Source organism: Piliocolobus tephrosceles, chromosome 18 (genome assembly GCF_002776525.5).
Source record: "Piliocolobus tephrosceles isolate RC106 chromosome 18, ASM277652v3, whole genome shotgun sequence".
Classification (NCBI taxonomy): domain Eukaryota; kingdom Metazoa; phylum Chordata; class Mammalia; order Primates; family Cercopithecidae; genus Piliocolobus; species Piliocolobus tephrosceles.
This window is the reverse complement of record NC_045451.1, coordinates 22,911,642-22,924,794: the sequence shown is the minus strand read 5'-3', so window position 1 is coordinate 22,924,794 and position 13,153 is coordinate 22,911,642. Positions and strand designations below refer to the sequence as shown.

Below are 13,153 nucleotides of genomic sequence, written 5' to 3'. Positions count from 1 at the left end.
TAATTTTATTTTAGAGTTTCTATTAATACCATAACAGATTATTCTAGTCATTTGTTCAATCACTTTTGCTTTTGGCATTTTCCATAAAAATAGAATTTTTTTTATCCCAATAAATGCTGTCCTGTGACTTGCTTACTTCCACTTAATATAAAGCTTTTTGGAACGTATTTAACTTTTTTGCTGCAATAGGTGAATGCTGGCAACGTTAAACATGGATTATTAACTAACACATAGACTGGTTGAATGGTGATGACTGAAAAACTGCATGCTTTGGATTTACATTGCCCTTTTTTCTCCTTGAAAAACTTCCTTGTGTTGGTAGTTTAGTGTGTCTTGGCTCATCCGTTATTCATTTTAAAGAAATTCAAACTTAGATTCCTGTGATCTACCTGATTAAATGGTTAGGTCCTGGCTAATTTGCCCGTTTTTGTTTTGTTTTGTTTTGTTTTGATCCATTGCTTAGAATTAGGTTTATGTGGTTGCCAATTCGCTGGTAGTCTTCCTAGAAGCCTTTGATTGTCATATACTGTTCTATCATCGTAAACCATGTTATCCTCTATTTCACATTATTTCATTAGTGCTTCTGGTGGCTTTTCTAAAGTTTCATTTTTATTAGGTTTTTAAGGTATTAGGAAAAAAATGTTTTGGGGCATTTAGTACCCTATATTCCGAAGTCCTGAGTCTGTTTACATTCTCTTTAAGCCAGGGAGTATGTACTGAGTACGAGTTGCCAAGCAGCTAGAGAAATGGTGTTCTTTCCAGATCTCAGCACGTTGTATTCCGTGTTTAGTACTTATTTACTTGAGATAAATCTTTAGTGATATAATTTATTATTTTATTTTATTTTTGAGACGAAGTGTCGCTCTGTCACCAGGCTGGAGTGCAGTGGCACGATCTCAGCTCACTGCAACCTCTGCCTCTGGGGTTCAATCGATTCTCCTGCCTTAACCTCCCAAGTAGCTGGGACTACAGGTGCCTACCACCACGCCCGGCTAATTTTTGTATTTTTAGCGGAGACGGGGTTTCACCATGTTGGCCAGGATGGTTTCAATTTCTTGATCTCATGATCTACCTGCCCCAGCCTCCCAAAGTACTGGGATTACAGGTGTGAGCCACCACGCCCAGCTAGTGATATAAGTTAAAACTGAGTGTTGTCACCATGGAAAATTAACTCCTTCCAGATTCTCTTTTTTGAGAAAGTCATCATTGAATATATCATTCAGCCAGGAATATGATATTCCAAATTTATTAAAATTGGTTCTGTGCTTTTCTTTTCTTTTCTAGTTTTTTTTTTTTTTTGAGACAGAGTCTCACTCTGTTACCCAGGCTGGAGTGCAGTGGCACAATCTTGGCACACTGTAGCCTCCACCTCCTGGTCTCAGATGAGACTTCCACCTCAGCCTCCCAAGTAACTGGGACTACAGGAGTGCACCACCATGCCTGGCTAATTTTTGTATTTTTTGTAGAGATGGCTGGTCTTGAACTCCAGAGCTCAAGCAATCCACCTGTCTCTACCTCCCCTCCTGCTTGGATTACAGGCGTGCACCACCAAACCCTGCCTAGTTTTATTTTCTAATGTCAAATAGGAATATGGAAATAATTGTTAGTGTCATGGTAGTTTATGAAAATGTCATGACACAAATAGGGTTTTACCAACAAGAAGTGGACTTCTGATATTTTTTTTAAATGTATACCCCTTGTAGCAAAAGAGATGAAGTTTTTGGGGAAGCAAAGTGTTGAAAATTATTGCTTCTAACAACAAAAAAAGATGTAATATAGATTGTTTTTAGTAACCATTCCAGTGTCATTCAGTTTTTGACTTGCCTCATTTTATTTCTTTAATTAATTATTTAATTATTATTATTATTATTATTATTATTATTATTATTATTATTTTGTTTTGAGACAGAATCTCACTCTGTTGCCCAGGCTGGAGTGCAGTGGCATGATCTTGGCTCACTGCAACCTCTACCTCCTGAGTTCAAGCGATTCTTCTGCCTCAGCCTTCCAAGTAGCTGGGATTTCAGGCATGTGTCACCATGCCTGGCTAATTTGTGTATTTTTACTAGAAATGGGGTTTCACCAAGTTGGCCAGTCTGATCTTGTACTCTTGACCTCAAGTGATCTGCCGACCTTGGTCTCCCAAGGTGCTGGGATTACAGATGTGAGCCACTGCACCTGGCCATTGCCTCATTTTATCTTTAATGATTATACCTTTTGATTGGCCATCTCTCAGGCTATAGGTGACCCCTAGTATCTAATGAGATATATCAGAGTCCTCTCTTCTATGCAGCTTTCTTTGACTATTCCAGTCTTCTTTTTCTAACTTCTCTGAACTCCTGTTATCTAGGTCTTTAACCACAGTTTTTAACCCCTAAATATTGTTTTGCCAATTAGATTTTAATTTTGTTGTATTAAGGAATACTTCCTCAAATGTGCTCTCCTGCAAGAAACTCCAGTATGCTCTGGTTAATTGATTAGTATCTCAAATTTAAATCCCTTCACCAGAAACTACATTTTTTTCTTTAATGGAGAAATGAGTTTACAAAGACATTCTTTTCTTCCCTCAAGGTTCGGAGTTTACAACAAAAGACATTCATGACCTTCAGGCATAACAGGTTTGGAGTAAATGTGGTTGAATGGGTTTCTCACTGAGCAAATTTTTTTTTCTTTTTTTTTTTTCTTTTTTTTCCCGAGACAAAGCTTCATACTTGTTGCCCAGGCTAGAGTGCAATGGTGCAATCTTGGCTCACTGCAACCTCTTCCTTCCGGGTTCAAGCCTCCCAAATAGCTGGGATTACAGGCACCCGCCACCATGCCCTGGCTAATTTTTGTATTTTTAGTAGAGATGGGGTTTCACCATGTTGGCCAGGCTGGTCTTGAACTCCTGACTCTGGTGATCCACCCACCCTGGCCTCCCAAAGTGCTGGGATTACAGGCGTGAACCACTGTGCCCGGCCCTGAACAAAGTTTTGAAAATGTTTAGCACAGTGTGAAACAGGACTGAGTTTTTCTTTGGCCTTGGTATGTATTACTGTTTTGGAGACCTCATTTGTCATCAGTAGCCTAGCAGATTAAGAAAAACCACAGGTTCTGAAGTCAGGCCGCCTGCGTTCTGATCTGGGCTCCATCACTTGTCGCTTTGTGCCTCGGTGTCTTTGTCTATGAAAAAGGAATGATAATAGTGTTTACCTACTGATTTGTTGTAAGGATTAGTTGAGTTTATAAATGTACTTATATTTATACACACACATACAATGTTCAGAAAAATTTCTGGGACTTGAAAAGTTCTTCATAATTCTTTTCTAGTGGTAGTGGTACAGTACAGTCTGTGTGTACCAGACTTTCTGAGAACAGTTTGACCTGTCTTTTTTAATGGAGGCATACAACTTGGGATCTGAAGGTCAGGATTTGTATTTGAGTTTTATGACTTGCTAGTTCTGTGTCCTAGGGCAGGTCATGTTTATGCCTCAGTTTCTAGTCGGCCAACCTCAAAAGGCTGTTTTGAGAATCAAAATGAAATAGTATACATAAAAGTGCTTTGTAAACTGTGAAGTCCTAGGTAAATATGAGGTATTGAAGTCATTGGCCTTTCATTAGTAAATTTTAAAAACTGCAAATGCCTGGGGTAAAGACCTGTTTATTATTATTTTGTTGTTTCTTTCTCTTCGCAGGTGTTGATTGTATATTATTTTGTAAGCACCTGAATCTAGAGTTATGATAAACTAGTTATTTTTTTGAAAATAATAAATATTTAAGTAGCTGCAATTTACTCCCAGAAATATATGATAATTTTCAAATTGTTGGTTTTATAACAAAAATGTATAACATGTTTTTGAGAGAAACGTTGTAATATCTGACAATTTTTGTAACATTTTCAGGTTTGAAAACACAATGGCAGGAAACAGCCTTGTTCTACCCATTGTTCTTTGGGGCCGAAAAGCGCCCACACATTGCATCTCAGCTGTGCTTTTAACAGATGACGGGGCCACAATCATAACAGGATGCCACGATGGACAAATATGTCTCTGGGATCTTTCAGTAGAACTGGAAGTGAGTATTTGAAATGCCTATTGTACATTTTAGATATAAAAATCTACTTATTAGAAGATAATATAGTCCCTGAATGATGCTTTTGGGCCCACAATAGATTTTTCTGAAAAATGTGTTTTGACTGAAACTAGTAGAATACAGATTCATTATTTACACTATTCATCAGAGTTGACTTCTGAAGACTTTTGGCCGTTTTTCAATTGTAATATCTACCCTAAGTGACTTACTGTTTGTTACATTTAAGATTTTTCAAATGATTATGACCCATACTGAAGGAGGTTTTCCAAAGAGGTTTTAGAAAATTTAAAACACTTAAACCTTCTATGGTACATGCTTTGAAGAGGGCAGAACTTTTTACAAAGTATAGGTTTTGTTGTATTGATTTTTGAAATGACTGTGCCTTTATTGTCATTCCTTGCTACTATGGAGTGCTTAGCAAGCTCTGCTTCCAGGGCTCTCAGTGGACACAGCCAGGGAAATAGGAGTTGGGGACACACACACACGTTCACACTGATACGTCTAATTCCAACATAGTACCACAGCATTTATCCTACTTTTCTCCTTTCCATATTTGTAACTCCTTTCTCTGACAACTCTTTCCAGGAATTTGTTGTCAAGGGAAAAAGAGAAAATGGAGTGATAATGGTATGGAATGTGGGGTCAAGAAAGGTGATTTTTTAAATTAATTTTTTGGATAATAGCCTTTTTGGGATATAATTCACATACTACACAATTAATCTGTTTCAAATGCACGTTTTGATGTTTCTTAGTATGTTCATAAAGTTGTGCAGCCATTACCAAGGTCAATTTTAGAACATTTTCATCACTTCCAAAACAAACCCTGTACCCTTTAAATGTCCCTCCTGGGCCAGGCATGGTGGCTCACACCTGTAATCCCAGCACTTTTGGAGGCTGAGGTGGATAGATTGCTTGAGTCCAGGAATTTTTGAGACCAGCCCTGGGCAACATGGTGAAACCCCATCTCTACTGAAAATACAAAAAACTAGCCGGGCGTGGTGACGCATACCTGTAGTCTCAGCTACTCCAGAGGCTGAGGTGGAAAAATCACCTGAGCCCAGGAGGTCAAGGCTACTTACCCCACTGCACACCAGCCTGGCCAATGGGAGTGAGACCCTGTCTGTCTCTAAAAAAAAAAAATGACTTATAATACCCCTTCTCCCTAGACCACCACTAATCTACTTTCTGTCACTAATGTCGTGTTTATTCTGGACATTTAATATAAATGGACTCATATAACTATAACGTGTTTTTTTATGACTGGCTTTTATCATGTAGCTTAATGTTTTCAAGGTTCACCCACATTGTAGCATGTATCAGTACTTCATTTCTTTTTATGGCCAAATGATTTTTCATGTTATAAGTATACCACACTTGATTTGTTCATTTGTCAGTGGATGAACATTTGGATTATTTCTATTTTTGGCCCTTATGAGTAATGCTTCTATGAGTATTACACATTTATGTATGAGTGTTTGTGTGGACACATGTTTTCAGTGCACTTAGGTAAACACCCGAGCGTGGAATTGTGGGATCATATGGTAGGTAACTCTATGTTTAACTGGTTATTTAAGGAACTGCCAGACTGTTTTCCAAAGTAACTGCATCATTTTGCATTCCCATCAGCAGTGCATGAGGGTTCCAGGTTTTCCACATCCTTGTCGATCAATAGCTGTTATCTTTTTGATTCTAGCCCTAAATTTCTGTGTGAAGTGGTATCTCGTGGTTTTGGTTTGAATTTGCCTGATGGCTAATGAGATATTGAGCTTCTTTTCATGTTCTCATTGGCCATTTGTAGCTCTTCTCTGGCAAACCATCTATTCAGAATCTTTGCCCATTAGAAAAATTTTTAACTTAAAATTATTTCCTTTGCCCATTTTAAAATTGAGTTGTCTTTTTATTATTGAATCATAAAAATTCTTCATATATTCTAGATACAAATTCCTTAACAGATGTAAGATTTACAGTTATTTTCTCCCATTTTATCCATTGTTTTTTCACTTTCTTGATTGTGTTCTTTGAAGCACAAAATATTTTAAGTTTGATAAAGTTCAGTTTATCTCTTTTTCCTTTGTTTGCCTATGTTTTTGTTGTCATATCTAAGAAACCATTGCTAAATCTAAGGTCATGAAGATTTATCCCTGTGTTTTTTTCTAAGAATTTTATATACCAGTTTTACCTCTTACATTTAGGTCTTCGATCCATATTAGTTAATTTTTCTGTTAATTAACTAATATACTAATTCTGTTAGTTAACTAATTAATTAATATTAGTTAATTAGTTAATTTCTTGACTTCATTCTTTTACGTGTGGCTATCAAATTATCCTAGCACTATTTGTCAGAAGGACTACTTGTTCTCCATTGAATGCTATTGGACTCTTAAAAATCAATTGACCATAAGTGTCATGGGTTTCTATCTGGACTCTCAATTCTATTTTATGGTTCTGTGTGTGTGTTCTTGTCCATATCCTCTAGATGTCTGTACTCACTGTCCTAATTACTGTTGTTTTATATGCCCACTGTCTGAATTACTATTTTATATTAAGTTTTGAAATCCAGATATGTGAGTCCTCCAGTGTTGCTCTTCTTTTTCAAGATTATTTCGGTGGGATCCCGTGAATTCCCGTATGAATTTTAGAATCAGCTTGTCAATTTCTACGAAGAGTCAGTTGGGGCTTTAATAGGGAATATGTTGACTCAGCAGATCAGTTTGGAGAGTATTGCTATTTTAACAATATCCAGTTTTGCTGACCCACGAACATTGAATGCATTTCATTTATTTAGATCTTTAGTTTTTTTACAGTGATATTTTGTAGTTTTCAGAGTATAAGGTTTGTATTACTTTTATTAAATTTATTTCAAATAATTTTGTTTTTTGAATCTATTAGATATAGAATTGTTCAATTTATTTTCTTTTCAGATTTTTCATTGCTGGTGTATAGAAATACATTTGAGTTTGTTCATCTTGTATCTTATAACCTTATTGGACTTATTACTTCTAATAGTTTTTAGTAGATCCTTTAGGAATTTCTGCATACAAGATAATGTCATTCTTGAATAGAGATAGTTCTACTTTTTGCTTTCCAGTTGGGATGCCTTTTATTTCATTTTTTTTTGCCTAACATTCCTGGATGGCACCTCCATAACAATGTTGAATAGAAGTGGCAAGAGTGAACATCCTTGTTTCATTCCTAATCTTAGCAGAGGGAAAACATCTAGTCTTTCACTTTTATTTTTATTATTTTTATTTTTTTTGTTGAGATAAGGTCTCACTCTGTTGCCCAGGCTGGGGTGCATTGATAGCTTACTGCAGCCTTGATCTCCCAGGTTCAAGTGATCCTCCTGCCTCAGCCTCTCGAGTAGCTGGGTCTACAGGTGCACACCACTACACCCAGCTATTACTGTATTGGGGCCTATCTCTCTTGTTAGCTCTAATAATATTTGCTTTATATATTTGGGTGCTCTGGTGCTGGGTGCATATATATTTAAAATTGTTGTGCCCTCCTTCTGAATTGACTCCTTTATCATTATATAGTGACCTTCTTTGTCTCTTCTTACAGTTTTTGTCTTGAAGTCCTATTTTGTCTGATATAAGTGTACCTATTCCTACTTTTCTTTGGTTTCCATTGGCATGGAATATCTTTTTTCATCCCTTTATTTTCAGTCTTTGTGTGTTTTTATAGGTGAAGTGTGTTTCTTGTAGGCAAGAGATCATTGGGTCTTGATTTTTCATCCATTCAGCCGCTCTGTCTTTTGATCGGAGAGGTTAGTCCATTTACGTTCAGTGTTATTATTGGTAAGTCCTTGTTATTTTTGCTAAGTAAGGACTTATTTCTCATATATATATATATATATATATATATATTTTTTTTTTTTTTTTTTTTTTTTTTTTTTTTGCTTTCTTGTTTTTGTTCTTTATTTCCTTCAGGTCTTCATTTTCAGTGATGGTGATTTACTCTGGTGATACGATTTATTTTCTTGCTTTTTATTTTTTGTGTGTCCATTGTATGTTTTTTGATTTGAGATTACCATGAGGCTTGCAGATACTATCTTATAACCCATTATTTTAAGCTGATAATAACTTAACAGTATTTGCATAAACACAAACAAACAAGGACAACTAATAAAGACTCCTTAACTACTAACTACTAACTACTAACAAACAAGGACAACTAATAAAGACACCTTAACTTCCTCCCCTAGCTTTTTAACTTTTTTTTTTTTTTTTTTTTTGGGAGACAGGGTCCCACTCTCACCCAAGCTGGAGTGTAGTGGCATGACCTTGGCTCACTGCAACCTTGTCTTCCTGAGCTCAAGCAGTCCTGCCACCTCAGCCTCCCGAGTATCTGGGACTACAGGTCCATGTCACTATGTCCGGCTAAGTGCTGGAATTACAGGCATGAGCCAGGGGCCTGGCAGCTTTTTAACTTTTTATTGTTACTACTTATATCTTATCGTACTGTCTTGTGTCTTGAAACATTGTAGTTATTTTTGATTGTTTCATTTACTCTTTCTACTTAAGAGTAGTTTACACAACATAGTTACAGTGTTGCAGTATTCTGTGTTTTTCTGTGTACTTACTATTACTGGTGAGTTTGTACCTTCAGATGCTCACTGACATCCTTTTCTTTCTGACTAAAGTACTCCCTTTAGCATTTCTTGTAGGATAGGTCTAGGACTGATGAAATCCCTCAGCTTTTGTTTGTCTAGAAAGTCTTTATTTCTCTTTCATGCTTGAGGGATATTTTTTGCTGGATTTACTATTCTTTGGCACTTTAAATATGTCATGCCACTCTCCTCTGGCCTGTAAGATTTCCACTGAAAAGTCTGGTTCCAGACATGTTGGAGCTCCATTGTTTGTTTGTTTTAAGACAGAGTCTTTCTCTGTTGCCCAGGCTGAAGTGCAGTGGTGTGATCTCAACTTACTGCAACCTCTGCCTCCTGGGTTCCAGCAATTCCTGTGCCTCAGCCTCCCAAGTAGCTGGCACTACAGATGTGTGCCACCACACCTGGCTAATTTTTGTATTTTTAGTAGAGATGAGGTTTTGCCATTTTGCTCAGGCTGGTCTCAAACTCCTGGCCTCAAGTGATTCATCGACCTCGGGCCTCGCAGAGTGCTGGGATTTTAGGCATGAGCCACTGTGCCTGGCCCAGTGTATGTTGTGTTTTTTCTCTTGTTGCTTTAAGGATTCTTTCTTTATCCTTGACCTTTGGGAGTTTGATTATTAAATACCGTGAGGTAGTCATCTTTGGGTTAAATTTGCTTAATGTTCTATAAGTACTTGGATATTTATATCTTTCTCTAGATTTGGGAATTCTTTGTTATTATTCCTTTGTGTAAACTTTCTACCCCATCTCCTTTTCTGCTTCCTCTTTATGACCAGTAACTCATAGATTTGCCCTTTTAAAGCTATTTTTCTAGATCCTGTAGGCATGCTTCATTCCTTTTTAGTCTTTTTTGTTTCCTTTGTGTGTTTTCAAATAGGCCATCTTCAAGCTATTTCTTTTCTCTGCTTGATCAATTCTGCTATTAAAAGACTCTGATGTGGCTGGGCATAGTGGCTCACTCCTGTAATTCCAGCACTTTGGGAGGCCGAGGCAGGTGGATCACAAGGTCAGGAGATTGAGACTATCCTGGCTAACATGGTGAAACCCCATCTCTACTAAAAATACAAAACATTAGCCAGGCGTGGCAGCGTGCGCCTGTAGTCCCAGCTACTTGGGAGGCTGAGGCAGGAGAATGGCATGAACCGAGGAGGCGGAGCTTGCAGTGAGCCAAGATTGCACCACTGCATTCCAGCCTGGGCGACAGAGCAAGACTCTGTCTCAAAAAAAAGACTCTGATACATTCTTCAGTATGCCAATTGCATTTTCAGCTTCAGAATTTCTGCCAGATTCTTTTTTATTATTTCAATCTCTTTCTTAAATTTATCTGATAGAACTCTGAATTCTTTCTCTGTGTTATCTTGAATTTCTTTGAGTTTTCTGAAAACAGAATTCAAACCCTATTTTGAATTATCTGTCTGAACGGTCACATATTTGTTTCTCCAGGATTGGTCCCTATTGCCTTATTTCATTCATTTGATGAGGTCATGTTTTCCTGGATTGTCTTGACATTTATTGATGTTTGTCTTGTCTGGCCATGGAAGAATTAAGTATTTATTGTATTCTTCACTGTCTGGACTTGTTTGTACCTGTCCTTCTTGGGAAGGCTTTCCAGATATTCGAAAGGACATGGGTGTTGTGTTCTAAGCTGTATCTGCTTTAGGGGAGCCCCAAGCCCAGTAACACAGTGGGTTTTTTTTTTTTTTTTTTTTGTCTTTTTTCTTTTTTTTTTTTGAGATGGAGTCTCACTCTGTCACCCAGGCTGGAGTGCAGTGGAGCATTCTCGGCTCACTGCAACCTTTGCCTCCAGGGTTCAAGTGATCCTCCTGCCTTAGCCTCCTGAGTAGCTGGGAATACAGGTGCCTACCACCACGCTTGGCTAATTTTTGTATTTTTAGTAGAGATGAGGTTTCACCATGTTGGTCAGGCTGGTCTTGAACTCCTGACCTCATGATCTGCCCGCCTCAGCCTCACAAAGTGCTGGGATCACAGACGTGAGCCACTACGCCCAGTAGCATTGTGGTTCTTGCAGACTCATAGAGATACCGCCTTGATGGTCTTGGACAAGATTTGGGACAATTCCCTGGCTTACCAGGCAGAGGCTGTTCTCTTTTCATCCTTTCCCCCAAACAAATGGAGTCTTTCTCTCTGTTTTGAACCACTTGGACCAGGGGGTGGAATGACACAAGCACCCCTGTGGCCACCTTCACTAGTACCTTGCTGGGTCAGCCCTGAAGCCAGCATAGCACTGGGTTTTGCTTAAGGCCTGTTGTAACCACTCCCGACTACTGCCTATGTTTGTTTAAGGCCCTGGGTCTCTACAGTCAGCCAGTAGCGAAGCCAGCCAGGCCTGTGTCCTTCCTTTCAGGGCTAGAAGTTCTCCCAGGTAGCTCCAGCAGTGCTGTGCAAGAGCCAGAGGCTAGAATAAAAAACCTTAGCAGTCTACCCAGTCTTCTATTGCACTGTGGCTAAGCTGGCACCCAAATAAGAGGTTAATTTTTAGGTTTGGTACTTAAACTAGCATATTTTTGCATTTCTAGATTAATCCTCGAGCACTTTTGTTTGGTCATACAGCGTCAATCACTTGTTTGTCGAAAGCTTGTGCTTCCAGTGACAAACAGTATATTGTGAGTGCATCTGAAAGTGGGTAAGTATTTTCTCATTTGCCTGTTTTTCTCATGAGTCTTTATAACTAGCACTGTAATAACTAATTATAAAAGAAAAACAAGTATTTTTTTTTCTTTTAGAATATCTCCTAAATAAATGCTTTTTATTATCTAAAGGTAGATATTGAAAATCTGATTTTAGGGATGTAAATTTTACCTGTGTTAATGATTTTATAATATTTGATTGTAATTTATGATTATGTACTTCGGTTTGCTTTTGAGGAACTCAGAATACTATGAGAGTTAAAGCACGATCATTCATCTTCATATTGTTTTTACTGAGTTGCCAGATAACTTTGAGATTTCCTTTTAAAAACCTGGATGATGCTAGACTAGCATAATTTTTGAAGGTGATGCCATGAAAAAGTTCATGAAATTATATGGATATGTATTAATACACTAACATAACTATTTGTGTTCCGAAGTCTCAGAATGCAGCTCGCCTTAGAGAGGCAGGTCATTGCACAGTAATTGTAGGGCCAATGTTATTCAATGTTTAAAAAGATTTTTAGAAAGTTTTTAAAACATTTTTTGGTGCTTAGAAAATTATATGTATTTACACAATATGCTATTGAAGAAAGTTGGGGAACTTGAAGAGAATTATATAAGAAATCATTGCTATGTGTGGTGGCTCACTCCTGTAATCCTAACACTTTGGGAGGCTGAGATGGGCGGATCACTTGAGCGTAGAAGTTTGAGACCAGCCTGAGCAACATGTCAAAACCCTGTCTCTACAAGAAATACAAGAACTAGCCGGGCACGATGGTGTGCACCTGTAGTCTGAGCTACGCAGGAGGCTGAGGTGATAGGATCACCTGAGCCCAGGAGATTGAGGCTATAGTGAGCTGTGATTGTGCCACTGCACTCCAGCCTAGGTGACACAGTGAGACCCTGTCTCAAAAAAGCAAAACAAAACAGAAATTGTTAAAGAGAATCTTATATAATTCGTTGGAACAAAAAGAAGCAGCATAAGCTAAAAATATAATAGCTGTTGGTGAATTAAAGAATAATTCTCATTAGAATGTATATTCTAAATTGAATGTTCTTTGAAAAATTGTCTTCTATAATACCATGTGAGATACAGAAAGTGGTATCTTAAAGGAAACCCTAATAATATCAGGATCATTGCATTTTATTAATTTTTTTCTGTTAAATATATTTCTTCAATGGACAAGGGATGTTGACATTTCTAATTTTCAATGTTATATCTGTCAATCTTATATCTAGTTTTTTTATATGCATTCAATAAAATTACAATAAATATACAGCATGAAAACTGGAAGCTTGTATTTTATTTGTAAAAGTTTGGAATTCACTTGACTTTAACTTTTGTTTTTTGCAGTTTGAAATTCTCTGGCTACCTGGATGACAAATATAAAATCTCAGTAGTTTAAATTAGAAGTTTATTTCTTGTTTTTGTCACTTGTCCCTCATATGTCACTTGAGGCGTCTACTCTGCTTCACTGTTATCCTTACTTTGAGGTTCAGAGTGAGGGAGCAACCTCTGTGAAGCAGCCAGTCTCTGGAACAGAGCTCTGGAAAGCCTTGCATTGGTTCACTAACCACAGGGGAACCAGGAAATGCAGTCTTATTGTGGGCCTAGAAAGGATGTGGAATGTGGTGGGGGGGGGGCAGTTTGGAAGGGGTGTTGGGAGGGTGGGAGGGAGGACTGGAAATGTTGATGAACAACAGTAGTGACTGTATGCTACTTTTTCTGAAATATATTAGTTTTAATGGAAGATTAATTTTAAATCACTGTGACAAAGTTGAATGGTGCTTTAAAAAGTCACATTCAAGCTGACCATTATTT

The 13,153-nt window shown here is 37.7% G+C and overlaps 1 protein-coding gene across 3 annotated transcripts in view; it reads left to right on the top strand.

The window, feature by feature from the left end:
* Positions 1-13,153, top strand: part of WDR7 (WD repeat domain 7) — a 386,547-nt gene that overhangs the window by 18,993 nt on the left and 354,401 nt on the right. For all 3 annotated transcript variants that reach the window (XM_023218353.3, XM_023218354.1, XM_023218355.3), the window contains exons 2-3: positions 3,882-4,053; positions 11,218-11,324. In XM_023218353.3, coding sequence (XP_023074121.1) covers positions 3,895-4,053; positions 11,218-11,324 — 266 coding nt within the window. In that variant the 5' untranslated portion in view covers positions 3,882-3,894. The remainder of the gene's footprint in view (positions 1-3,881; positions 4,054-11,217; positions 11,325-13,153) is intronic.